The 27,036-nt window shown below is 52.5% G+C and overlaps 3 protein-coding genes across 8 annotated transcripts in view; 2 read left to right on the top strand and 1 right to left on the bottom strand.

Annotated features, from left to right (window-relative positions):
- Nucleotides 1–148: 148 nt before the first annotated feature.
- Sidt2 (SID1 transmembrane family member 2) lies at nucleotides 149–17,061 on the top strand. Of its 5 annotated transcripts, XM_021639764.2 has the most exons (28): nucleotides 151–665; nucleotides 2,159–2,280; nucleotides 2,518–2,682; nucleotides 2,765–2,810; nucleotides 3,385–3,486; nucleotides 3,593–3,676; nucleotides 5,060–5,159; nucleotides 5,350–5,415; nucleotides 6,880–6,973; nucleotides 7,306–7,358; nucleotides 7,674–7,685; nucleotides 8,374–8,445; nucleotides 8,613–8,684; nucleotides 8,875–8,937; nucleotides 9,640–9,758; nucleotides 10,074–10,147; nucleotides 10,237–10,303; nucleotides 10,922–10,995; nucleotides 11,130–11,253; nucleotides 11,649–11,766; nucleotides 12,150–12,286; nucleotides 12,525–12,633; nucleotides 12,829–12,905; nucleotides 13,078–13,124; nucleotides 13,372–13,477; nucleotides 13,933–14,043; nucleotides 15,407–15,520; nucleotides 15,610–17,061. In XM_021639764.2, the coding sequence occupies exons 1-28, from the start codon at nucleotides 483–485 to the stop codon at nucleotides 15,670–15,672; spliced, it is 2,574 nt and encodes an 857-aa protein (XP_021495439.1). In that variant the 5' UTR covers nucleotides 151–482; the 3' UTR covers nucleotides 15,673–17,061. The 5 variants fall into 5 exon arrangements, 4 of the variants coding, with proteins under 4 accessions (XP_021495440.1, XP_021495441.1, XP_021495442.1 ...); XM_021639765.2 differs by lacking the exon at nucleotides 7,674–7,685 and having other exon boundaries at nucleotides 149–665; XM_021639766.2 differs by lacking the exon at nucleotides 8,875–8,937 and having other exon boundaries at nucleotides 149–665.
- A 1,780-nt stretch (nucleotides 17,062–18,841) lies between these two features.
- On the top strand, nucleotides 18,842–24,756 carry Tagln (transgelin). 2 transcript variants are annotated; one of them, XM_021639746.2, is made up of 5 exons: nucleotides 18,842–19,068; nucleotides 22,988–23,179; nucleotides 23,281–23,458; nucleotides 23,802–23,904; nucleotides 24,218–24,756. In XM_021639746.2, exons 1-5 carry the CDS (start codon nucleotides 18,952–18,954, stop codon nucleotides 24,360–24,362), a joined length of 735 nt encoding a protein of 244 aa, XP_021495421.1. In that variant the 5' UTR covers nucleotides 18,842–18,951; the 3' UTR covers nucleotides 24,363–24,756. The 2 variants fall into 2 exon arrangements, with proteins under 2 accessions (XP_021495421.1, XP_060229086.1); XM_060373103.1 differs by lacking the exon at nucleotides 18,842–19,068 and adding an exon at nucleotides 22,209–22,227.
- A 190-nt stretch (nucleotides 24,757–24,946) lies between these two features.
- The window catches only part of Pcsk7 (proprotein convertase subtilisin/kexin type 7), a 23,297-nt gene continuing 21,207 nt past the window's right edge, over nucleotides 24,947–27,036 (bottom strand). Inside the window, exons 15-17 of the mRNA XM_021639745.2 lie at nucleotides 26,765–26,858; nucleotides 26,478–26,595; nucleotides 24,947–26,205 (exon numbers count right to left, since the gene is read on the bottom strand). Coding sequence (XP_021495420.1) covers nucleotides 25,840–26,205; nucleotides 26,478–26,595; nucleotides 26,765–26,858 — 578 coding nt within the window. The 3' untranslated portion in view covers nucleotides 24,947–25,839. The remainder of the gene's footprint in view (nucleotides 26,206–26,477; nucleotides 26,596–26,764; nucleotides 26,859–27,036) is intronic.

Raw genomic sequence — 27,036 nt, 5'->3', positions numbered from 1 at the left:
ACATCACTCCAGACATTCTCAGGACAGCGAAGGCGGTGGCGACCGTAGCGTGCGTGGAAAGCAGGTAGAAGCGACCTGGCCCTTTAAGTCCGCGTCGGTTTTTCCTGACGTCAGCGGGCGGGCGCAGCCCCGCTGTTTACCACGGCGCGGCGCCTAGTGGCCCCGAGTTCTGCGCCGCGTCCCCCGCCCTTAAAGGGCCCGCGTCCGGGAAACCTCCGGGCTAGGGCTACCGCCGCCTCGGCTCTCCGGGCGCGAGCGGACGCCGGGTCCCCGGCCGGGCTGGGCCGGGCCGAGGTTGCGGGTCGCGGTGCCGCCCACGCGAGCCGGGGACCGCGCGAGGCCCAGGAGCGGCTCCAGGGAGGGGACGCGTCCTATCTCAGACCGGGGTTAAAGTTCTGGTCCCGGTGAGATGCTGGAAGCTGCTGCGGCAGCCGCACCGCGCCCGGTCGCCGTCCTATCGCCAGCCCCCGCCGCCCCGGGCCATGTTTGCCCGGCGTCTGCCCTTGTGCTTGCTCCTGGTGGCCGCCGTCGAGGGCCACCTGGGGGCTCTGGGGCCCAAGAACGTCTCGCAGAAAGACGCGGAGTTTGAGCGCACCTACGCGGACGACGTCAACAGCGAGTTGGTCAACATCTACACCTTCAACCACACCGTGACCCGCAACCGGGTGAGCTCTGGGACCCCCCTACCGCTGGGGTGGGCGCCCGACCCGGCCTTGATGTCACCTCTGCCGTCTCCGCCAGCCCCGAGCCGCCCTCCCCTTGCCCAGGCCTGGTTTCCACCTTTCCCTGCTGCTCCAGCTGAGCAGTTTGGGTAGTTCCCTGCCACCAGCTGTGATTCGGGCAGGTCTGGCCTGTTGCCTAACTTGGCTCCAACCTGGCAGCTGAGTGAGGTCGGGGTGAGGGGTGAACAGGCTTCTACCGGGCTTACTCGGACAACCCCCAGCGAGGCCAACTTAGAACTGAAAATCACAGCTCCAGCAAGTTACTGCCACACTTCCAGGGAGGTGATGAAGGAAGCAGACCTCCTTGCCTCCGAAAGGCAGCCGGCCTTTTCAGTTGAGGGTGGTAAGATACGGCCCTCTCAAGTTGAGTGGCAGGAGAAAAGAGAGTTTGTTTGTAACGCAGAACTGTCGACTTCTTACTCATTTCTCCCCAGTAGTGAAAGTAGAAGGCGAGCCTATAGCAGGGCCCAGGCAGAGTACAGCCTGGGGAAGTTCTTGCTGCCTGGCTGTGTGGCCTCTTGCCTAGCTCTCTTACTCTCTCTCCACGGCCGGGTCTGGATTGCCTAGAAGCAGTGGGGTTGAGAGGGAGGCACAGGGGCTTTTCTTTTGGATAGAGAAGGGTTTGGTTTCTAGAAGGCCAGGACCGACCATCAGTATCCATTTCCCTTAAGTTTGATGTCTCTTCTTTCAGTCCGGTATCCAGGGTCATCCCAGAAGTGGCACCTATCCCATAGGGAAATGTTCTTCCTAGATTTAGTTTCAGCAGCCTAGTAACTAGGAACGTTGTTGTGATTGTTCACTTTTAAACTTCCACTCTCCTGTGTAGCGTCCTCCACAGGAAAAGATGGTGTTTTGTTTGTTTGTGTGTTTGTTTGTTTTTTAAGAGGGGGAGAATGGAGGTTCAGGTGTAAGGCCACTGCACTGCACAGCTTGGCCCTTGGTCAGTACTAGAGAGACAACTTAGATTTCAACACCTCCCACTGTTCCTTTACACCCCTCCCTGCAGGGCTTTGACCTCCAAATAGTAGTGGAACCGGAGCTTCTTGCTGGCTTCCTAGTTCACAAGGAAGAAAATTGAGGGCACTTCTTGCTCTCCTGTATCAGAGTGCGCACAGGACTGCACGTGTACACATGTATAAGTCCATGAGTGTGTGTGTGTGCAGGCTATCCTGGAACCTCCTAAGGTCTCTGCTGCATACCCTGCCATAGGGGCCTGCTGTTCTACAAACCGGTGTCATCCAAGAGTGAGCTTCTCCAGGCCTCATATCTGACAGTGTCAGCCCTTTCTAGAGACAGGGCCTGTTCCCACCAAGGAGAATCGCAGACGGTGTCCTGGCTGGCCAGGATGGATGACATAGGACAGAGCAAAGCATGCTGTCTGTGGGGTCACGTATCTGAAGAGCCGAGTTTGAGTGAGGGTGCTTCCTTCCCTGCAGACCGAGGGTGTGCGAGTGTCTGTGAATGTCCTGAACAAGCAGAAAGGGGCGCCTTTGCTGTTCGTGGTCCGCCAGAAGGAGGCTGTTGTGTCCTTCCAGGTGCCCCTAATCCTGCGAGGGCTGTGAGTAGGACCTGGGAATGTAGGGAGGGGTGGCCTAGCCAGGCCTTACAGGAAGCCTCGCCCGAGGGATCCTCTTGTTTCTCCTCCCTGAGCCCTGAGGCCAGTGGCATGAGGGCTGACTTTGCCAGCCCAAGGGCATGGGAGGTATGGTGACCCGTTAGGAAGAACTGGAGCCTCATTTCCCTGTTGTGGCAGGCTGGCTGGGACTAGTCATACCCTCTCTGTCTTGGACCATAGGTATCAGCGAAAGTACCTCTACCAAAAAGTTGAACGAACTCTGTGTCAGCCTCCCACCAAGAATGAATCTGAGATCCAGTTTTTCTATGTGGACGTGTCCACCCTGTCACCGGTCAACACCACTTACCAGCTCCGAGTTAACCGTGTGGACAACTTTGTGCTCAGGTATTTAGGGCAGAGTGAGGAGACTGTAAAGCCTTTTTCCCAAGTGCGGACAATGACTGTGGGATTCCTCTCTTCCCTGTAGGACCGGGGAGCCGTTTACCTTCAATACCACTGCAGCCCAGCCCCAGGTAAAATCCCTTGTCAAAAAGGGGGTTGCCTCAGTGTGGCGTGGTGCCACTTGTCTTTAATCCTAGCATTTGGGAGTCAGAGGCAAATGGATCTCAGAGTTCAAAGCCAGCTTGGTCTACACAGTGAGTTCCAACTCAGCCAGGGCTACACAGAAATCTCAAGGTATCAACAGCAACAAAATGAAAATTGGGAGGTGGGGGGAGATTTGAACACGAGAGCAGGAGTAATTTTTGGGATTGCTAGGACCATCAAGTTAATTTAGTCTCTATGGAGGGACTGTTGGGCTCCTGTGTGGACAAACAGACAGGGACAGTACAAAGACAGGGTTTGCCTGCTGTCTCTCCTATCCTGCCTCTCAGGCACTGTCCTGTGTACCCAGCTGAGGTTGCAGGTGACCAGTGTTCAGGGTCATGAAGGAGTGGGCTGTTCATGGTCAAGGCTCTTCTCCCCAGGTGGCTTCATTGCTGAGCCAAGAAGGTTCTCAAACCTCCTTGTAGGATACCGATCCCTTCTAGAGGGGCAGATAGAGCCCCTTCTGAGACGGTATTCTCCCTGCCCTTCCTGTGTTCTCAGTACTTCAGATACGAGTTTCCTGATGGTGTGGACTCTGTAATTGTCAAGGTGACCTCCAAGAAGGCCTTCCCGTGTTCAGTTATCTCCATCCAGGATGTCCTGGTAAGTTGTCCATCACTTCATCCTCCACCAGGAAGTAGCTGGGCATTAGAAAAAGGGACGGCGCCCAGTTCCCTGTCCATGTGCCTCTTTCTTCCTTCCTCTGTAGTGCCCTGTCTATGATCTAGACAACAACGTGGCCTTCATTGGCATGTACCAGACTATGACTAAGAAGGCAGCCATCACTGTGCAGGTAGGGAAAGCATATGAGCTTCTGAGAGGTGAGGCTGACTGTTGAAATGGTTGGCTTTCCACGCCCTGCTCTTGTTTATCTCTTTACCTATTCTTGTCTTACATGAGGACTTCTTAAACTTTTTCCACTATAATCGCTTTGTGCCTGAGAAATTCTTCTCCACTAAGCCACGTCACTGGCTCTTAATTTTGCTTTTTATCAGCAAGGGATTTTACCCAGACATATGTGGAGGCACAGACCAGGTATGCTACAAGAGAACAGCAGAGATTTACTCAGAAGTCATCATTCTTATTTTATAGTTGTCAGTGTTGAGGGGGCCACTTGGCATAACTGTATAGTACAAAGTGGCAGAAGCATATTTAGGGCCATTTTAGAAATGTTGAGTTCTTGCTTCAGCAACATATACACTGAAACTGTAAGACAATGAGCATGGCTCCAATCATGCAAAGATGACGTGCAAATTAATGAAGTGTTCCATATTTTTAAAAAATAAATTGCTAAAACTTTTGTCCTGATATCCCAAGTTAAAGCTCATTGAGTCCTTTAGCAACTCAAAACAATTATTTAAACCAAACATCCCACCTAACACAATACAGTCCCAAGATACACTGATTTGATCTTCATGTGCTTGAGATATAATGGTAGGAAAATCGTAGAAGTTGTTTTTTGGTTTTTGTTTTTTTTTTTTCTGTTACTAAATGTTTCTATGAGAGCACAAAACTTTCAATAAACACTGCAGTTCAGAGCGTACAAGAATCTAGCATCGAAGCTAAGGTTCAGACACTGTTCCTCAGCTTCGTGTGGTATGATGACATGCATGGTTCAAAATGCCTGTGTGTGTTGAGAACCAAGGCTGAGGTGATGTCGCCTGGTATATAACATGGTTGAGTGCTTTTAGCAGCACTTTGGATGATGCATGAATGGTTTTCAGTTGTTGCACATTCAGAAACTTTGTGCTGCTGCTGCATTTCTCAACACCCCCACATTCTGCTCCCGTGACTCTGGGTTCTCTGGTTTATGTGAATGGAGCCATCTTCTCTGGCTGATACCCAGGACAACCTGTGTGGGCCACATGCTCATCTCTTCACTTGGCTGTAGTTTGGGTATGGGCTTGGGCTCGTAACTTCTCAAAGTCTGCCCAACAAAGATAATTACAGCACCTCTCCCATGGGTGCAGCTCGATGGTAAAGCATCTCTTTGGCATTTGAGAGACCATGTATCAGGCTGTCAACATCACAGAAACGTGAAGGGGCCTGGGACCTATGCAAGGATTAAGTAAAATTATATATAGGAAGACCTTAGAGCATCTGGTCCAAAGTTCATATTCAGAAAAGGGTTATGGCATCGGTGCTGGTCATCACCATCTTCATCCTCCTCCTGCAGCGGAAAGACTTCCCCAGTAACAGCTTTTACGTGGTAGTGGTGGTGAAGACGGAGGACCAGGCCTGCGGGGGGGCCTTGCCCTTCTACCCTTTTGTGGAAGGTATGTTTTGTGTAAAGCCTAGGGATGGTGAGGCTCAATGGCTTCCCAGGAGATGGAAGAGCCTATGTGGCTGTTGGTGGATCCAATGGGGCATGAGTCTAGGGACCTGGACTCTCCATGACCTGGTTCCACCAACCCTAGCTAAGCTCTTAGCAGTCACTTCTTTCCCCCTTTGACATTTTATATCCAGATGAACCAGTGGATCAAGGGCATCGTCAGAAAACTCTGTCAGTGCTGGTCTCTCAAGCTGTCACCTGTAAGTGTGGGTACCTGAGTAAGATGGAAAACCCTCCCTGATCCTTCCTCTCAGATTCAGAAAAGCAGGTATTCTCTGAATGGGAAGGGTGAGGAGGACCCTCCTGCCCAGCAGGCGATGGGACAGAAAGGAATGTTCTGGGCAGATCCAGCCAGAGAAATTCACAAGGTGGATCCCAGTGGAGTATGGGAGAGGGTCAGTGGCCAAACTGAAGAGCAAGTTCTCATTTACTTCCTTCCCCTTAGCTGTGGAATCTCTGTCCCTGTCTCTTGTGACACAATTAGTAAAATCTGTCCCATCGGATACACTGAATTGTGAGGCTTATACCAGAACTAGAGTATCAGACCCCTAGAGAGCAATGTCTGTTGAGTTTTTAAATGAGGTCCTTTCTTTTCTTTTCTTATTTTAAAAAAGATTTGTTTACTTATTATGTATACAGTGTTCTTCCTGCATGTGTGCTTACAGGCCAGAAGAGGGCACCAGACTTCATTATAGATGAAGCCACCATGTGGTTGCTAAGAATTGAAGTCAGGACCTTTGGAAGAACTTAAGCCAGTTCTCTTAACCTCTGAGCCATCAATCCAGCCCATTGGGGTCCTTTCTAAACTGGAGAATATAAGATCAAAATAAGGAGCTGAGCACAGTGGCACACCCTTCTTTAATCCTAGCAGTAGCTCAAGCTCATTCTTGGTTATGAGTTCAAAGCCAGTTTGAACATGAGACCTTGTCTCAAACAAACAAAATAAACAACAACAATTGGGGCTGGAGAAATGGCTCAGCTATTAAGAACACAGGGTGATTTTCCAGAGGAGCCGAGTATTAGTTCACAATGCCCATGGGAGCATGGCAGCTCCCAGTGACTTGTAACTCTGGTTCCAGGGGGGTCTGGTTTACTCTTTTGACCTCTGCAGGCACATACATGTAGTCAAAGCAGTCACACATTAAAAGTAAAAATAAATGCTTCTGAAACAAGCAGTTATAAACCCAATACACATACTAAATAAACTAGTTAAAAACAAAGCGAGCAAAATAAAGGATTGCGCTAGAAGGAGGACTCGGTACTTGTTGAGTCCTTGTGTGGGCTAGAACCATAGCTCTTAGGAAGCCCTTAGGAGGGGCCCTGGAGTGCTCTGTAGGGTCCAGAGAGCTTGGATGAGCAAGGGACAGGTCTCTGTGGGGCTGTAGAGCAGAGAAGGCCACCTCTAGGGCACCATCCCTGAGCTGTAGTTTGAAGGTTAGGTCAACATGGAGTTGCTAGAAGTAGGAGAGAAAAAGTCCTAAGAAACAACACGAGCAGATAGGCTCAGCCAGAGTTTGAGCTGAGCAATAGCCAGATGTCCCTACTGGCTGGGCATTGCCTTCAGGGGAGGAGGAGGCAGCTCTCAGAGGTCCCTGGGCATCCAGAGGCAGTGTGGAGAGGGCTGCTGTGTTCTCCCTGCCCTCACCTTATTTTCCTCCCTGTAGCTGAGGCCTATGTTGGTGGAATGCTCTTTTGCCTGGGCATATTTCTCTCCTTCTACCTGCTGACTGTGCTCCTGGCCTGTTGGGAGAACTGGAGGTGAGATGAGCTGTTCCTTGCTCTGGGGCTCTTGGGCTGGGGGAATGGGAAAGAATGTGCAGGGATCCCAGCTGGCTAGGGGTTATCTTAGTCTTGTCTTCAGAAACAAACAAAACAGGTACCTGTTGGATCTGTGGTCCATGGGCAGTTACCTTGTAAACAGTCTCATCCCATCACTCCTTCCCAAGTTGGAAACACCCCATTACTCCTGGTGTGGGAGAAACCCAGGATTCAGGGGTTACATGGATCAGGGAAGGTAGAGAGGATAGAAAGGTTAGCCTAGCCTAGGTTGGGTCTTCCTCCTGTCTCAGTTGTCCTCTGAATTCCTGCAGGCAAAGAAAGAAGACCCTGCTGGTGGCCATAGACCGAGCCTGCCCAGAAAGTGGTATCTAAAGGAGATGGGTTGGCTGGATCTATTGTGGGGAAATGGGAGCAGGGATGGAGAAGGGGAGGGAAAGAGGTTGGTGGCTTCTTTATGTTCAGCCTAGGAGTAACATTTCACCAATGGAAACAGGCTGGGGCCTTGGCGCACCCCTCTGCAGACACCGGCAAACTTTGCTGTGATGTGTACTGGTGTTAGCTACACTGCCAGCCTGCCTCAGGCAGTGCCGCTCAGCCTCAGGTTGTTAACTTCCAATTGTCTCTCTCTCTCCCATCACTTCTCTCTGTGCCTTCCCTCCTGCTTGGACCTCTCTCTCAGCTTCTCTCCTTGGTAAGCTCCAGGTGCTGTGGGCAGAGGAGCTGCTGTCTAGGGGGAGGAAGGTGGAGCACAAGGGCTGTCTAGGGAGGGACTTGGGTACCAGGCACCATTTTCCTTGGTGGCTTAGGTTTGTCGTTTCCTTGACCATTCTCTCCACGTGTTTTGTTTGTTTTTGTTTTCAGTTTAAAAAAAAAAAAATTGTTTTTAAGCCAGGCAGTGGTGGTGCATGCCTTTGATCCCAGCACTTGGGAGGCAGAGGCAGGCAGATATCTGAGTTTGTGGCCAGCCTGGTCTACAGAGTGAGTTCCAGGACAGCCAGGGCTATACAGAGAGACCCTGTCTCAAAAAACCAAACAAAACAACAACAAAAATTTTTAGACAGGATCTTGTTCATAGCTCATGGTAGCCTGAAACTGAGTATGTAGCCCAGGCTGGCCTAAACATATAGCAGTCTCCCTGTCTTAGCCAGGTGAGTGCTAGGATTGCAGGCATGAATCACCATGCCTAGGTTGTCTCCTCTTTTAGGAGGACACAGGTAACATTTTCTTGGAGTGACATGGCTGTTGGAGTGAGGCAGTTTTAGGCATCTGTTATTGCTGGCCTGGCTCCTCTATGGCTGTCTTTTCCAGGTTCTCCCTTCCCCTGGCTTTAGGCTTCCTTTTGCTCACCGGTCTAAGAGGACCTTGTCTTCTCACTGCAGGTCATCCTCGGGTCTTGGGTGATTCGTTTCCTGCCAGTTCCCCTTATGAGGGTTACAACTATGGCTCCTTTGGTACGTGTCACAGTTGGGACTGTATCTGCCCATGCCCAGCCACATTCCTTCTGCCACCTCCTGACCATGCATACCCTGGCTCCTGCTCAGAGGCCTCTAGGAACAGATCTAGAGTCTCTTGTCCTAAGGTTGCTTCCACCTGCCTCACCACTCATTCCTCCCTGCAGAAAATGGTTCCGGATCCACCGACGGGCTGGTTGAAAGCACAGGTTCAGGGGACCTCTCCTATAGTTACCAGGGTGAGTGGGCCAGAGTGGACTGTGCTACAGGGTATGTGCTACAGGGCTGCTATTGACTAGGCGGAACTTCCTGGTGGGCGGTTGCCTCTCTGCCAGATGCTGGAACCAGGGAAGGGCTGCTCTTCTGCCCCCTCTTTCTCTCTTTCCTCCTTGGCCTCAGTTCCCCTGTAACTTTCCCTTTCCTTTGAAGGGCACGACCAGTTCAAGCGGCGCCTTCCCTCTGGCCAGATGCGGCAGCTGTGCATTGCCATGGGTAGATGTGGGGAGGGGGTAGGGGTGCCCTGCCAATCAATTCCTGCCAGGATGGTCGGTCAGTGGAGCTGGCCGCCTCTGGGGCCAGAAAGACGCTTGGTGCATGGCTTTCCTAGCAAGTGCCACCAGTGCCAGCCCATGGTCTTCTGAGAGAGACAGGCACTGGCCACCGCCAGCTCACTGTCTTCTTGCCATTGTCCTCCCTCCCTGCCTTGCTGGCCAAGGGATCCTGGGTCTGGGTGTCACCTGGCTAAAGGTGACAGGAGGAGGCTTCTGAAGGCAGGAGATGGGCATTTTTTCTCCCGCCCCTGCCTACATACTAGGGCTTTAGCCCCGGGGTGGTCATGGCATGTTTTCTCAGAACCCAACAGGACTGGGCACCTCTAATCTGCATGATTGGCCAAGTTCAATCCTGTTAGTGTGTCTGGGGTCTACTCAGTTCCTGGCCTGGAGCCAGGAGTGGAGTGGAGCAGGGCTGGAGTCATTCCTGTGTGATGGCCCCTGGCAGAGCTCCCCATTGGTTCACTGAGTTAGGAGTGCATCTCCTCCCAGCACTTGAGCCACCTGCTCTACTGCTCTGAGCTCTGGCCCACAATTTGCCTCTTCCCCATTGTTGAATAATTTTGACATTGCTTCTGATGGGTGGGGCCAGACCCAGTGTTTGGTCCTGCTAGCCCGAGCCCTTTTTCTTTGCCATTCCTAGACCGCTCCTTTGACCCAGTGGGTACTCGGCCACGATTGGATTCCATGAGCTCTGTGGAAGAGGATGATTATGACACATTGACTGACATTGATTCAGACAAAAATGTCATTCGCACCAAGGTTTGCCACACATGGCCTGATCCTAGTCAGGGGGTTCTGGAAGAAAGGACTGTGCTCAGGCCCCACCCAGCATATCTCTGTGCTGTGTTTGAGAGGCAGAAGGAAAGAGCTGAGCCGGGATAGGCGGGGTAGATTCCAGGAGAAATGCAGACTAATTGAGCAAACCCTGTTGGCCTGATTAGCCACAGAAGTGGAGTCCCAGAACCCTGCTCTCTTATCTGAGGGAAGCCCGCTTTGTCTACCCTAACCTGGGTGTTTGGGGGAGGGGTTCTCCCAGATGATGGGTAAGCAAGACTCACTCCTGCTTCTCCTCAGCAATACCTCTGCGTGGCTGATCTGGCACGAAAGGACAAACGTGTTTTGCGGAAAAAGTACCAGATTTACTTCTGGTGAGTGGACTACGCAGACAGAGACTTCCATTACTGCTCAAGGCAGCTCCTTAGGCCCTGCCCACCTTACCGCGGCCCTCTCCCCTCAGGAACATAGCCACCATTGCGGTCTTCTATGCCCTTCCTGTGGTGCAGCTGGTGATCACCTACCAGACGGTGAGAGGGTGAGGGCTGGAGCAGCTCGGTCTTTGACTGCCTCACAGTGCAGGCAGGGACTCTGCAGTGAGCCTCGGCCATAGGTCTTAGGAGCAGCTTTCAGATCCCAGCTCTGCTTTGGCTGTGAGGCGCTGGGCTTCTGAGCTTCAGTTTCTTCATCTGCAGATTGGGGGCATCATGAAGCTGGGGTGGGGCCTATGAAACAGAAGTCACAGGACTTTGTAAGTGTGACTTCTCTTCCCCTCTCGTTACTGTAAGGCAAGAACTCGAGTTTTCAGTCACATACATAAAGAGGACAGTAGCTGGGTTTGGTGATGTACGCCTTTAATTCTAGCACTTGGGAGGCAGAGGCAGGTGCGTCAGTGAGTTTGAGGCCAGCGTGGTCCACAAAGCAAGTCCAGGACAGCCAAGAATGCACAAAGACCCTGCCTGTCTCAAAAAGCCAAAATAAATGAATGAATATAAAGAGGGCAATTGCAAATGTGCTACCCAAGGAGCAGCAGCCTGGGTATTGTGTATACATGCTAGCCATGCTGGTACAGCTCTGGTTGGCAGTTGGACCCACGGGCTCCTTGCTGAGTCAGGCATGTTAATTGCTACACTCCCTAACACACACAGGTGGTGAATGTCACAGGGAACCAGGACATCTGCTACTACAACTTCCTCTGTGCCCACCCGCTGGGCAACCTCAGGTGGGAATTGTGCTGGAGGCCCAGGGTGGCTAGGGTAGGTAGGGCGGGGCTTTGTGACAAAGCCTGCGTGGCAGAAGAAAGGGAAGAGCATGAGGGCCTCAGTCTAACCTAAGTGCCTGTCTTCTTCCTTCTAGCGCCTTCAACAACATCCTCAGCAACCTGGGCTACATCCTGCTGGGGCTACTCTTTCTGCTCATCATCCTGCAGCGAGAAATCAACCACAACCGGGCCCTGCTGCGCAATGACCTCTATGCTCTGGTAAGTCAGAGCTGCCCACCAAGGCCTCCACGTGGTCGACTGACCGTGCCCACTCCAACTCTGCTCCGTCTCACCCAGGTCTGCCCTGCCCAGGTCTACCCTGCCCTGCCCAGGTCCACCCTGCCCTACCCTCCTCTGCCCAGGTCTACTCTGCCCTGCCCTGTCCTACCCTACTCTGCTCTGCCCAAGTACCCTGCCCTACCCTGCCCTACCCTCCTCTGCTCTGCCCAGGCCTGTCCTGCCTTGTCCTGCCCTCTCTGTCCAGCCATGGACAACCTACTCTGCTACCCACTCACCACACAGCCCAGCCCCTCCTTCACTTCTCTAGGGTTTCCATTCAGGGCCCTTTTCTTCCCACCTCACCTGTACTTCCCTTCCTTCTCGTTCTTCCTTAGGAGTGTGGGATCCCCAAACACTTCGGTCTGTTTTATGCCATGGGCACAGCGCTCATGATGGAGGGACTGCTTAGTGCCTGTTACCATGTCTGCCCCAACTACACTAACTTCCAGTTTGGTGAGTGCCACCGCCTTGTCTGGCTGAACCTCTACCACCACCAGCTGGTGGGAAGCCCTGAAGCTGGCTTTTGAGTGCAGCTTCCCATATAGAAGTTGGCCGTCTGTCCTGCCTTCTGTCCAGTCATCCCTAGAGATGCTGTGAAAAACTTGGGAAGCACTCCCTGACTCAGGTTGTCTACATATTAAGCCCCTCAGTCTATGTTGGCCTTACCCTCAGGGGCAGCAGGCTCCAGCTAACACGTGGGCAGCCGAGAGGCTGGGGCTACAGCACTGCTCCTCTCACTTGCTCATGGCATCACAAGCCTCTTGGGTTGTCTGGGCTGGGAGTTGTGTGTGGAGTCCCTCTGGGGTCCCTGCAGCTCACAGCCTATTCCCACCCAGACACCTCGTTCATGTACATGATTGCTGGTCTCTGCATGCTGAAGCTCTACCAGAAGCGGCACCCAGATATCAACGCCAGTGCCTACAGCGCATATGCCTGCTTGGCCATCGTCATCTTCTTCTCCGTTCTGGGCGTGGTGAGGGCCTGGTCTACTGTGCACAACCCCTAGAAAAGGCACATGCTCACACACATGTGCACTCATCCTGTCCAGCACTTCAGGAGAGGTCCTGCTACTTCCCTAAGGGGTCATACTGGGACCCTCTGTAATCGCAGCCTAACCAAATAGCCTGCCCTAGTCAGGGTTCAGGCATAGGAGGGCACGGGAGCACTTGTTCTCTGTGCCCTCTCATCCCACACTGGGGGCTTCCCCACAGGTTTTTGGCAAAGGGAACACAGCCTTCTGGATCATCTTCTCAGTCATCCATATCATTTCCACCCTGCTCCTCAGCACACAGCTCTATTACATGGGCCGCTGGAAGCTGGGTGAGAGCATGCCCAGGGCAGGGTGTGTGAGGGCTAGGGGACCGCGGGCACCTGGACACACAACAGACCTTTGATTTCTCCTTGATTTGGCTGGGCTGGAGGAGTCCCTGGGTGGGAAATTTAGAGTACTGTGGCCTTTGCAGGCCCTGGCTCCTGGCAACCATACCATTTCAGTGCCATGTCTTCTCATTGCAGACTCCGGAATCTTCCGCCGCATCCTCCACGTCCTCTACACAGACTGCATCCGGCAGTGCAGTGGGCCCCTTTACACGGTACCTGCTCTACTCCCCAACTTCTCCCTCCTCTGTGTCCCCTCCTCCCTGAGGGATCAAGGTGTGTCAGAGAAGCCAGGGGAGGGTGAGGACAGGCTGTCTTGAGCCCTCTGCCACTTCTCTCCCTGTCTCTCTTCCCCCTCTCAGTCCCCGTGTCTCTGCTTCCCTCCAGGACCGCATGGTGCTTCTGGTCATGGGCAACATTATCAACTGGTCGCTGTGAGTGTGGCCATTGGCTGTGGAGTCAGCTGGGGACATAGTCCAGCCACTGGCTGACTTAAAGGCTATGGACAGTTTTGAAGCACTGAGCATAAGGAATGGGGGCAAAAGAGAGAGGCATTGGCCCCTGGGCTTCTAGAACCTTCTGTGTGTCTCTGAACACAGTCCAATACAATGATAAAGCATGGTGGGGTGTGGGCAGAGGTGAGCCCCTTCCTCCTCCCCCAGACCCTACTCCCTCTTTCAGGGCTGCATATGGACTCATCATGCGCCCCAATGACTTTGCCTCCTACTTGCTGGCAATTGGCATCTGCAACCTGCTGCTTTATTTTGCCTTCTACATCATTATGAAGGTGAATGGGAAAGGGCGGCGCTGCTTCAGTCAGCTGCTCTGCTTCGTGGGGACAGGGCGGGGCACTGGGAGAAAGGGATCCTCTCTGCCATATATCTATTCATGTGAGGTTTGGGGCATGGGTGTACCCATGGGAGCCCCCTGCTAAGCCAGTGCTCTGCCACCAAGCCATGCCCGAAGCCTGAGTTCACAGTACCTGTGATAGGTCAGGCCTTTGAGGACCGGTGCCTCCCCGTGTTGTACAGTGTGAGGGAACCCCCCAGCCAATGCTGTTGTTGGCTCAGGGATGTGGGTCTATGGACACCTAGCTCAAGGTGGATGTCAGGGTAAAGACGCAAGGCTGTCAAGTATGAGACTTGGTTGGGCCCTGTGGCTGAGTCTGTGAATCCGAGAGAGGCCCACGTAAGAAAATGAAGGTGGGCAGTGGCCTGGGCTGACCGCTGAGACCTTTCCTAGCTCCGGAGTGGCGAGAGGATCAAGCTCATCCCCCTGCTCTGCATCATCTGTACCTCTGTGGTCTGGGGCTTCGCCCTCTTCTTCTTCTTCCAGGGACTCAGCACGTGGCAGGTGAGTAGCTGACCCATGGCCTTCCCTAGTGACTTCTTAAAGCCTCCTGATGTTCAACATGGCAGCATGGAAATCAGGGCATGTTACCTCAGAGGCAGCTGAGTTTCAGAGAGGCCAGGGGACTTCCCAAAGCATAGAGCTTATGTGGCCTCTGTGGTTTGAAGCCAGAAACATCAGCTTGTTTACTGCCTCAGAAGACGCCTGCTGTACACCAGGCTAGACATCTGTGATACAACTGAGCATGTCTGCCGGCCATTATGGTACTCGCCTTCAGTCCCAGCACTCTGGAGGCGGAGGCAGGTGGATCTGAGCGTGAGATTCACCTGGTCTACACAGTGAGTCCAGGCCAGCCGTGGCTACACAGAGAGACCCCGTCTCAAAAAAAAAAACAAAACAGAACAGAAGTGAACATAACATGGCCTCTGGCTGTGTGGCCTGGAATTCACAGTCTAGTTCAAAAGAGACACTGCTGGTTCACATCTGGTTTTCTGTTTTAAGGCCAAGGATCAAAACCATGTCCTTGTACATGCTAAGCACATGTTCTGCCGCTGAGCTACATCCCCCACAGCTAGTTCATGTTTGAAACAAAACAAAACAAAACAAAACAAGAAGTCAGGGTAGTGGAGTGTGCAGAAGAGAGGAGGGCAAGGCCTCTGAGTCAGGAGGCCTAGGAAAGCTGTGTAGAGGAGGCAGGCTTTCCTCTTGTCCATAAAATCTCACGGACAGACAGAGCTACGTGGCTCAGGCACTGTCACCTGAGCAACCACACCGGCTGGAATAACCAGGGTAGCTTTGATGTGTGAGAACACACTGATTTGGCAGCTTGGCAAAGACCTGGTGCTCCGTGGGGTCAGATGCGTCTTGGTTCCATGACCTCAGCACAGGCTGTTCCAGACATAGGGTCAGAAAACATTTGTGGCAGAGAGGTTATGAGTAGAGTGGGGAGGACCAAGAGTGTCAGAGCCATGGCTACTGTTGTCTGGGAGCAGGGCATGGCCTGGTATGGTAGTTGGGAGAAACCTACCTTGAGGTTATTTGAGAGCAAGGCCAAGTCCCAGGCAGGTGTTGAGCTGTGGCTTCCGGGCCCTCCTGGCTTTCTGAGTGGAAGCTGTGCAAGTAATCACAGCCTCCTGCCTGCGGCTGTTATAAAGGAAGATGGGTCTGAAGGGAGGAGGAAAAGAACAGAATCAGTGTATTTGAGAAAGGCCACTCTTAGCTGTGGAGGGTTCAAGTGAGGCTCCAGTCAGAACAGGGTGCTTCCCCACCAGGGAAGGAAGGAGGCTGTGGAGTGGGTCGGAGGCGGGTATGGATCTGGCCTCTCCAGAGCAAAGTTAATAGGCTGCTGGCCCTGTCCCTCTGCCAGAAAACCCCCGCAGAGTCCAGGGAACACAACCGTGACTGCATCCTCCTTGACTTCTTTGACGACCACGACATCTGGCACTTCCTGTCCTCCATTGCTATGTTTGGGTCCTTCCTGGTATGTGGGATGTGCCTGGCCTGAGGGCAGAGGGGATGGTAAAGCAGATGGCCCTCCTTCCTGTTGTCTGACCTTCCCTCCACCCTTAGGTTTTGCTGACATTGGATGACGACTTGGACACTGTACAGCGAGACAAGATCTATGTCTTTTAGCAGCATCTAGGACTCAGGAGGCTTCAGCTCAGGGGCCCCAGCGCCTCTGCATCACCTGCCAACTGCTGCCATAGCAGCAAGGCTATGAGTCCCGGCTCTGCTGCCCAGGATTGGATGGTGTGGCTGGACAGCGAGGTCCCAGCCCAGGCCTGACTCAGGACAGTTACTGGTGGCACCAAGCCTTGCAGGTGCCTCTGCTGTGGAGGAGGCCTGCTCCCCATTCCCCAAACACTGGCCAAATTGCTGCTTTCTTCTCAGTGTTGGGTCCTTCCCAGGACCTTTGTCCGTCCATTTGTCTTGTTTATCCACTGGCTCTCCATTTGTTCCTCTGGAGAAGGAAGGCGGGAAGGCAATGTCCTATCCCATATCATGCCTTGCATTCTGCCCATCCCTTGCCTCCTCTCAGCCTAGGACACACAAGCCCTTTCTTCCTCCCACGCTCTGCTCCAGCACCCTAGTCTGGTGCCTGATTCTCTGTCCAGCACCAGGATGCCAGTTTTCCCTGGGTCTGTAGCTAGCTGCCATCACTGCCCACTCTGGCCTGCCAGGATGGATGCAGGTAGGAGACTTTGGGGGCTGGCCAGCTGGTGCCAGGCTTTCGGTGCTAAGGCCTGCAAGGGGCCTAGGTACGACCCTGCTCCCTCTGACCTGTGCTTGGAGCTGGCTCTTCAGCAATGAGGGTCAGCCCAGGTTGAGTCTTCTGATCTGGGGCCTGAATTCAGAGGTCACCTAATCCCACCAGCCACCAGAACGATGCCAGCACTGGGGTTGGTGGGAAGTGGCAACTCACTGTCCCCTTTTGCATCCTCGGTCCTGCCAAGCCCCGACTGGGGCCCATCAGTGCCATTGACACTGCCCAAGAATGTCTGGAGGCCAGGGAGGAACGGTGCCAAGCGCACAGCCCCTTTTGCCTCTCACAGGAGCAGGAGCCCCAGTGCCTGTCGTAGAAAGGGAGGGACATGCCAGGTCCCCATGAGTCCCTGACCCTGTCTCGCCATAGGACTCAGGGCTGGCTTCTGAGTCTCCATCCAGTATTTAGCCAAGTTCTGTGTTAGTCATATGGGCCTAAGAGCCTTGGTGTTTACACAAAGTCACCCAGCTCTGGCCCTTGGCCACTCTGATCCTTGGTGTTTACGGAGTCACCCAGCTCTGGGCCCCTGGCCACTCTGGTCCTTGGCTCCCTTTCACTCCACTAGGTCCATTCCAGATGCCAAGAGTGGGCCCTGGGAATGTATTTTGTTCTCTCTACCATGTTTTTATAGCTCTTGGGCTGGGAGAAGAGGCAGGTCTGGGTCTTTGTTTCTGAGCTCCATTCTGTGTCTTCATGCTGTGGTTGCAATTCTGTTTTCTATGAATGAGTCCATCCAATAAAGGCAACCAGACCTGGAATCTGGGCTCTTAACTCTTGTGTTGGGGTGGTGCAGGAGTCTCCGAGTTCCATTTCTTCTGGCCTTCCCTCCCCGTTTCTGTGCATGGCTGCACTGGGAACTTGAGTTCCTTGATTCCAGCAGGGTTTTTCCTCATCCTCAGGCAACCCATTAATTCTGTAAACATTTGGCCCTTGCTCCAAGCACTGTGCAGGCAGGAGCAGGGTGCTGAAAGTATGTCTGTGCCTTCTCCCCTGTGAGCTCACCCTCCACCTGGCACACAGTACCTGCCTCTCTACCCAGCAGGTAGAGGTCAGCAGATGGCTATCCAGGCTGTTCCTATGGTGTACTTGAAGTGGGCAGAGTGCAGGCGGAGGTTTTAAAGGCTGTTCAGGAATGAGTTAACTGGATGGCAAGCAGGATCCCAGACTAGGGAGTTTCTATTTAGATTTCAGCAAAAGAGGATGGGATTTGAGCATCCTATCTGGTGAATTCATGACATAATTCATACAAAGTGGCCACGAGTCCCCCTGGATGACAGGAGCGCCAGCTTCCTGCTTCTCGCCCTTCCTTCAAATGCCACTAGAGGGTGCTGTAGCTCTATGCACCACTAGCTCAGGTCAGCCTGGCTGGCTGGTGGAGCTTCTGAGGCTCTACTATCAGGTCTGGGCAAGACTGACCCTACCTGAAGGTTCCCTTCCTCTTCGTCTCTCCCTCTCTTCGCTTCCTGAAATTCTAAGAATTGGGAGGCAGGGCCCAGAGACGTGTCTAAAGCCTCACTTTTTAATAGGTTACATTCATGCTGGGTGTGGTGGCTTACCACTTTAATCACTGAGTTACAGGACAGCTTGGTATACAAAAAATAAAAAAGTTACATTCATTGTGTGTGTGTGCCTGTGTGTGTATGCATGTGTCTAGCATACATGCAGCTCGGAGGAGAGCTGGTTCTGTTTCCACTGTGTGTTCTGGGGATTGAACCCAGACCATCAGGTTTGACAGTGATTGCCTTTAGCCGCTGAGCCCCAGTCTCACCTGTCTCTTTGAAGATCACTGCAGCTCTACAAACAAGATGTGAGGATCCTTTCAGGAATGGTGGAATCTTTCAAGACAGGGACTGTTTTGAAGGGAGGGAGGGGTGACCCTGCTTCCTAGTCCTCTTACCCTAGTGGCTCCAGTCTTGCCAGGCCTTAAACACCCTCCCATTATCACTGTGCTCTGGATGCGGACAGGGCTGCCTTGCTGCTGAGCTCTCAAATCCCACACCCTAGTGAAACTCCCAACTAGAACCTCTCCCCACACAAGTGGGCAGGAGTGCCCAGGTTCCGCCACTCGGTGGCCTTGGGAAGGACACACTGAACCTCAGTTTTCTCATCTGTCAAACGGATAGTAACTCTTACTTCATAACAAGTCTGAGTGTAAAAGGAAGGCCATTGCATAGAGCCTGGCCTGCAGCCAGTCAGGAGCTGGCCTGCAGCCAGTCTGCAGTCGGGACTCATTTCCGCCAACTGGATTTTAAAGCCTTGGAAGAGGATGGCTTATTTGTCCCTTGCAAGTTGGGATTCCTAGCCCCCTAGGATGTTCTTCTGTCGGGTCAGAATCTCTAGTGTGCCTCCTCCTTTCTCATTGGACTGGGACAGAAGGGCAGACCCAAGTCAGCTTAGCAAGGAAGGCTTTCAGGGTCCTGCCCATAAAAGGCTTTTCCCGCCGCCGTGAGCACCGCCCCGCCCTGGCCCCGCAGCATCCCTAAAGCACGCAGAGAATGTTTCTGGCTGCCCCCCCACCCCCGACAGACTGCTCCAACTTGGTGTCTTTCCCCAAATATGGAGCCTGTGTGGAGTGAGTGGGGCGGCCGGGGGTGGGGAGCCAAGCAGGCTTCCTTGGGCAAGGAGGGGCTTCAGCAGGCCGGGGAGAGATGACATCACTGCCTCAGCACCCTTTAAACCCCTCACCCAGCAGTGGCCCCAGCCCGTCCGTCTGCCTCAGCCCAGACACTGACACTACTCCTTCCAACCAAGAAGGACCAAGCCCTGTAAGTGCAAGCCACAGGAGCAGCAGGTTGTGTGTGTGTGTGTGTGTGTGAGAGAGAGAGAGAGAGAGAGAGAGAGAGAGAGAGCAGGCAGGGCTGGAGTCTCAGTCAGTTGGGGCTCCTCTAGTCTCCTCTAGCTTGCTGGGTGGAATTCGGTCCCCAGAATCCCGTCTCTGTCTTAGACAAGGCAAAAAGTCTAGCGAAGATGCCTAGTGTGACTTAACTGAGGTGAAAGAATCAATGGGAGAAATGACGGGTTGAGAGAGTGGCTCCCATTTCAGCAGCTGTCCCACCTTTAGGTTGTATGGTGGGCTCGGAGAGGTGTCAAATGAGGTCCAGGGTTCAACTCCATTTCAGGATCTCTAAGAATGCAAGAGGCCGAGTTTACTTGTTCTGGAAGCAGTGGCCCATTGCCTGTCTCTAGGGCTTGTGGAGCCTAGGGGAGTCAGGGGAGAGCCCCCAAGACAGTGGAGGACTGAAGATCTTGCAGAGGACCATGCATGCCAGACATGCACTCTTCCACAGAAGTGTAGTGCTTCAGAAGAGGCTGGACTAGGTCCTGCTTTCCCCCAGGCAGCTCTGTCCACGAGGGAGGGCATCCCACTGTTGGCAGACGAGTGACAGGTGGACGAGCTTTGGAGCTGTGGCTAGGCAGGCCTGGGGCTCCTGGCCCTTCCAAAGGCTTTTGGTGGTTTCCCTTGGGGCTGTTTAAAGGATGCCAGTGGGATGTTGCCATATCCAGGCAGTAGGATTACCCTTCTGGGTCCCTGGAGTTTAGGTATGCCTGCTCAGGGATACAGAAACGCTCACTCTTATTGCCATTTTGTGGTGATGAGGGCTGGGGTATCACAGACTGGATATATCCCGGTTCTGCTTGTTCTTCTATGCGTCTGTTAGTTGGAGGCCCCTTTCCACTGTCTAGCCCCCCTACACACATACTCACCTGCTCAGAGAGAAAGGAGGGCTGGCAGGAGCCATGGCCACAGGCATCTAAGCTGAGAATCATGCAGGTGTTCTGTAGCCGAGCTTCTGTCTAGAATGCCAAACCACCTCCATATCCCCACCTCTGCCCAGTGCCTCCAAGAGGAGAACTTGAAGGGTTTTTTTTTTCCTCTCTCTCTCTCGTTAGTGTTTTTTTGTTAGCATACAAAGTAATAGGTTTCATTATGTCATTTGCATGCATATGTATCCTTACATTATTCTTATTTGCTTTCCTGTTCTTACCTGGCCTCTTCTCTTCAAGGGCACTTCTCTGGACTTTCTACTTCAACCTTTCCGCTGGGAGGGAAAGGGAGGAAGCGTGGTGCCGAGTGGGATTGAGTCGGGGTACTGTAACCCTGAGAGCATGCTCTAACCAGACTTCAAGGGTGTCTGCGCTGCAGCCCATGCTCTTGTCGCTATGACTTGTTCTTGGTCCTGCCGTTTTTATGATCCGTTCAGAACTTCCTGGAGACTGACAAGTGCATGTGGGAAAACTCTGCTCCCATCCTTTCCTCTAATGCCCAGCCTGTGTGGAGGAAGCATGGAGAGGATACAAACATGGTCAGGAATGCATGGAAACTGTCAGGCACTGGCTGGGACGGGGGCAACACTAGAGACAGGCTGAATGGAGGCCAGGAGAAAGGAATGCATGCGGCAGCCACCTTGCTCCATCTGCTTTGGGGCTTTTGTGGTTCTTTGCTCTAGCAGTTCCTGATTGGGGGGGCAGGACAACACAGTGGGGTGTGGGAGGGACAGAGCAGTTTACAGTTTTCCGACAGAAAGCAGGCTTGTGAGTCCTCCAGCCCCACTGGGAGAGGATGCTTAGAAAACCATGTCCTCAGTAAGGATCCCCTTACCACTTCGCCTCGGGGAAGCCTGTAGGATTGGCAGATACATGAGGTCTTCTGGGTTTTTCCGTTTCTTTTTCCCTCAAACTTGGTGCTGGGCTCAGGGAATGCTTTGGAGAAGGTAGTGGGGACTAAAGAGGGGAAGATGGGTACTGTGCAAACTCACTGGCTAAAGCACCCCAACCCCCATCTGAAAGAGCTCTGTTAAGTTCTAACATGTGGTGGAGTTCACAAACTGCATCCTCCCAGCTTTCTGAGTAGACTATTAGTCCTGCTTCATAACTGGGGAGCTCAGAACTGAGAAGGGTTGACAGCAAGGGAAAAGGACGAGATGTTCAGAGTTTGACAGCTGGCCTGAGACCAAAGCCCTGTGATAACATTTTTCTCTACTTCCTACCACCCCCACAGCAGGGATGGGGAGAGGGTCTCAACTTTCACAGGAAGGAGGTGGGGGAGCCTGCCAACTGCTCCATGCTCATACAATTTTCCTCCCAAGCTATGACCTCTCTGAAGCAGGGTCTGGTTTGGAAAGTTCTTCAGACATTGCAACAGATGGCATCTCACTCAGGGTGTCGCCTGCTGACAGGGTCTGGCTCCAGCCATGACTGTATCTGCCCAGAGAGCTGCCTGCTTGCTCCACTCCTGCAGCATTCTTTCTTGTCCATGTCTGAGTCCTTGGAGTGCTGCCAGGCATGGACCTTTGGGGCAGCAGCTGACATACAGGGCAGGCTTCCCATGCCCTGGCTGGTAGATTCTTGGCCCTGGGATATCCCTGGAGGATTCTGCATAGTTCCGCTAACTACCCCAATAGCCAGAGCTGGCCAACATGGTCACAGCAATGCTCGTTCATCTGGGTCTCCCTGAGAATGCAGCTGCTTTGTATGAACCCTTGGACTTTGGTGGCTTTACCAGGTGATTTTGTCAGCTGTGCTTTGGGGATGAACTTTGCTCTTCTAGCCACTGGGTCAGAGGGTAAAGACTTGGTGGCAACTGGTAGCTAGACAAAGATACCTGCTGGCTCAATTTTGGGGAACAATGTGACTTCTGGAAGGCCTCTCTAGTGCCTTTCTGGCTAGTCTTAGCAAAGTAAGAATGTTCTAGCTAGCCATACCAGGTGGTGTGGGGCTTTAATTTCAGCTATTCCAAAGGCTAAGGCCTGCCCATGTGACTTAGTGAGATATTGCCCCAAAAACTATAAAACAAGTTGGTGGCACATACCTTTAATCCCAGGCAGAGGCAGGCAAATTTGTGAGGTTGAGGCCGGCCTGTTCTACAGGGAGAGTTCTAAGATAGCCAAGGCTACACAGAGAAACCCTGTCTGGGGACGGGAGAGGTAAGGATGACAAACTATAAAGCAAAGAGAAGACTGAGGACAAAGTTTAGCAATGCAGACTTCTCTTTGTGTGAAGCCCTGGGTTCCACCAGGTACTGCAGAAAGAAGAAAGCAATGAGGAGAGGGATGGAGGGAAGACGAGAAGGAGGGCTGGCTCTAGGCTAGGGGTTGTCAAAATAGTCCATAGGCCAAAAGCAGCCTGGTGTCTGTTTCTACAAACAAAATTTTATTGGCACATACTGGTTATGTATCATCTAGGCTGTTTTCACACAGTAGTAGAGGCCATATGGCCTGCAAAGTCTAATATTCTTAACTCTGGTCTTTCACATAAAAAGTTGCCAGACCCTTGATCTAGACTACCAAATATCTTAAGACCTTGTTTATTTTTTAAAAGATTTTAATTAATCAATTTAATGTATGTGAGTGTTCTATCTGCACGTATACCTGCATGCCAGAAAAGAGCATCAGATTCCAGTATAGACGGTTGTGAGCTACGATGTGGTTGCTGGGAATTGAACTCAGGACCTCTGGAAGAGCAGACAGTGCTTTTAACCGTGAGCCATCGCTACAGCACAAGACCTTGTTTCCTGAGATTCAGGTTCAGAGGGGTCTTGGCAGCAAGAGGCTGAAGCTGGTCTAGGTGGTGTTATGGTGTCTAGGGGGGCTGGGAATCCCTCAGAGGAAAAGGTCTGCTCGGTACGAGTGAGGCCAAGCAATTCCTTGACCCTTTGCTCTGTCTTCTCTCCACGGTCTGCTTTAGCCCTGCCTCAACATGGCCAACAAGGGTCCTTCCTATGGCATGAGCCGTGAAGTGCAGTCCAAAATCGAGAAGAAGTATGATGAGGAGTTGGAGGAGCGACTAGTGGAGTGGATTGTGATGCAGTGTGGCCCCGACGTGGGCCGCCCAGATCGTGGGCGCCTGGGCTTCCAGGTGTGGCTGAAGAATGGCGTGGTGAGTGGCACCCTGTGAAGGGGGTCTGGGCATGTGTGTGCCACCTTGCAAGCTGTGGGGCAGATCCCCTGGACTGAGTGTCTATGTTCTGTACCTGCCAGATTCTGAGCAAGTTGGTGAACAGCCTGTATCCTGAGGGATCCAAACCAGTGAAGGTGCCTGAGAACCCACCTTCCATGGTTTTCAAGCAGATGGAGCAGGTGGCTCAATTCTTGAAGGCAGCTGAGGATTACGGAGTCACCAAGACTGACATGTTCCAGACTGTTGACCTCTTTGAAGGTACAGAGGAAAAAGGGCTGGAGTCAGCAGGCCAGTGGAGAGCAAGGTTCTTAGACAGGGAGAGGGAATACCAAAAGCCATCGTCAGAGGTATGGGTATACCAGGAGAGCACGTGACCATCTTGGTGGTAAAGCATTTTCCTAATGCACAAGGGCCTGTGTTGGATCCTAGAACTGTACACAGGGGAAAAATATACCATGCCACACTCCTAGGGTTTAGGGTAGGGTCTTCTGAAACCTGTTTTGACTTGGTGTCTCTTGCTTTTGGTTTGATCATTTCGGAGTCAGAGGCAGGTCTTATCTATGTAGTTCTGAAGTTGGTTCCCTGGCCACTCTTCTCATAGGCAAAGACCTGGCAGCAGTGCAGAGGACGCTAATGGCTTTGGGCAGTTTGGCGGTGACCAAGAATGATGGACACTACCGTGGAGATCCCAACTGGTTTATGAAGTATGTGGCCATTGGGTCTCTTTGTGGGTTGGAGTGGCTTGGGCTGGTCAGCTGTGGTCAAGATCAGGTGTAGCAAGCCATGATGGTAAGGGTAAGGGTCTTGGACCAGGGGAAATGGGGTTTTACTTCTCGACTCCTTCCTTTGACCAGCATGTACTCCAGCAGGCTCCCGAACTTCTGGGGCCAGCGAGACTCAGGGAGAAGAGAAGACAAACAGGAATGGAAGGGGCTGAACAAGGAAGCAACGGGCGTCAGGAAGCAGTTGGAGAACACTAAGTTCTGGCAAGCCTTATCCTGGTCCCTTTTCTTCTAGGAAAGCCCAGGAGCATAAGAGGGAGTTCACAGAGAGTCAACTGCAGGAGGGGAAGCACGTCATTGGCCTTCAAATGGGCAGCAACAGAGGGGCCTCACAGGCTGGCATGACAGGCTATGGACGACCCCGGCAGATCATCAGCTAGAAGGGGAAGGCCAGTCCTGAGCTGCAGCATCCTGCTTAGCCTGCCTCACCCACGCCTATGTATGTTCTTAGCCCTGACAGCTCTGAGGTGTCACTGGGCAAAGAAGACTGCACATGGGCAGCTCCCACCTATCCCCAGCCTCAGCCCAGCTTCTTACCCCAGAGCCACCACTGCCCTGGCCTGTTCCCAGCTGCACCCCCACCTTCATGGTCTCTCCCATCCTGGAGTAAGCAGGGAGAAGTGGGCTGGGCAGCCTGGGTATAGGCCAGCCCACTGTCCTTGGTAGCAAATGCCCTTTGAAGGAGACCCAGTCCAGCCTCTCCATCTTTTCCTGGAATATTTTTTTTGGATTGAAATTCAAAAAGGAAAAAAAATATATATTCATCTTTTCTCAGGCCTGGCTGGCAGTCTGATTTGTCTAGTCATTGATGTTACCATCCAGGAAACCCAAGGGCAGGGGTTCCTGGCCGCTGTTTTCTGAATGACTTTTCAGGCTCCACAGGCCCGGAGGTTCAGAGGAAGCAAGCTGTGGGGAAGAGCATTAACTCTGGGGAGACAAGAGGGAAAGGTGGGGAGTTGTAGAATTGTTTGAATTTTTATACTTCTGGTTTTTATTTTGGAAAAGCTATGCAGAAAAAATTCAACAAAATGTTGCTTGAAAAGTAAAAATCAAATCTTAAGCATTAAAAAATTCAGATTAACAATTAGCTCAGAAGATGGGAAGGGGAGAAGGCCAAGAATGGAGGAAAAGTCAGGCAGACAGCTGGCTTCTGGAATGAAGGCCATTTCCCTGAGCACTTTGCAGAGGAAGACAGGGTGGTTACAGGCAGTGGCTCCCAGGCTGTCTTTGCAAACATTTGTGTCTCAGTTCTTTGCAGGACAGCTTCCCCAGTGAGGCAGCAGGGATGTTCGGAAATCATGTGCCTCCCAGTTCTTTAGGGAACACTTCACCACTCCTTCAGCAGGAAGGGCAAGTGGGAGTGAAGGAGCTAGGGGCAGATTTGAGTTGGCTTTGGAACAGGCGCACAGAGAAGGGTAATGAAGGCAGTTACTTTCAGGGTAGGCATGTCCAAGTTCTTGCCAGCCTCACCTCTGGGCCCTCTGTTACAGTGATACTTCTATTGAGGGTGTTCCAAGGTATATAGGCACCTGCATAACTCATGAATGGAAGGAGTTCCTGAAGACCCAGGTCACTGACCAGCCCCAGAGGGATGAGATCAAGGTCTGCCTGGTGTGTATCATCCCTCGTCTAGAGGTTCTCAGCAAAGTTCAGCTAGAAGAGCTCCTGATCACCAGTTCTTTACCAGTGCACTTAAGATGGCTCTCACCCTTCCGAGAGTACCAAGAATGCTTCAGAGGCCTAGGGTTTCAGATGTCACTATCAGGATCATTTTCTCTCCTGAGCATCCATGATTGAAAGCCTCATCACCAATTTTAGGAAGAGCCTGTTGCACATTGAGGATGCTTGGCCTTGGGGTCAGCAGATCTGTCCATCTTTCCCCTGCAGCAGGTCTGGGGGCTGGGGGTGAAGACAGTCCAGGACATTCTTACTGCTCTGGGGCAGATTCAAGTCCCCTTCACTGAGCAGCTCTGGGACCAGGAAGCTAGAGGTGGTAGTGTGGCCCCCATTCTCTGAATCCACTCTATCCAGGTCCTTGCTGTGGCACAGTGGCATTGATTCTAGCTCTGTCCCCACCTCCCTGGGGTTTTGGCTTCGTGGGGGCCAGGGGCAGCGTCCTCTTCTGCAGCTGTGGGTGGAAGCCATGCTCCTTTGGCTCAGGCACACTTCTAGCATGTAGTAAATGGTCCAGAAGACACTGAAGCAGCCCACCAGCACCAGGGTCTGGAAAGCCAAACACTGTGGGTTACTGACAGGCTCTAGACCAGAAACATGAGCCTGGGAAATCTCTCTTTTCTGGGACCACCTTTCCCAACCCAACCACTGCCCTAGCTTTCTTTACATACAGGTACTGTCCTCAATGAGGAAGTTAACAGGTTAGGGGTGATGCTAGGGACTCATGTCCTGCAAATTCTCCAGTTCACCTGGAGTAATAAAAAGAACCAAAACCCCCAGGACAGTCCTATCAGCTATGGCAGGAGTTTCGGGCTCTGTACCTTGAGTGTGTTAGGGGTAATGGTGTAACCATCTTCCTCAGGAATTTTCAGCCCAGGTGGGCAAGGCAGGGTGAAGCCGTCATGCAGGTATTTTCCACTCATAGCACTTTCTAATAGACTACAGGAAGAAAAAAGACAAGGATACATTACGGAACATGGGTTCCCAGTCCCTAACCCTGCCCCTTGGCCTAAGCCTGAAGCACAGTTGGGGTTCTGAAGGAAGTTGTGCTCCCTCAGAGGCACCTCTTCCCCATCTCTCAAGAGCCATCTCCCCTGGCCAAACCTACCTTTGTCTATCCTTGATGTCTACTGGACTCCACATGGAGCCATACAGCGTTAGCTGCCACTGCCGGAGGATGCCCACCTGGAGCGGCTCATCTCCTAGGGCAGTAAGAAGGTAGCTGTAAGCTGTGTACTGTTGACCATGCAGAACAGCAGAGCCCTGCCCACCCAGCCACCCAAGGGGATATAGACCACATGGTCTGCCACAGTGTCCCACAGACCCCAAATGTTCTGCAGAATTACTTCACAGGGTACCCTAGGGACCGATCAGAAAGGT

This window comes from Meriones unguiculatus, chromosome 1, assembly GCF_030254825.1.
Source record: "Meriones unguiculatus strain TT.TT164.6M chromosome 1, Bangor_MerUng_6.1, whole genome shotgun sequence".
Taxonomy (NCBI): Eukaryota; Metazoa; Chordata; class Mammalia; order Rodentia; family Muridae; genus Meriones; species Meriones unguiculatus.
This window is presented reverse-complemented; position numbering and strand designations above follow the sequence as displayed.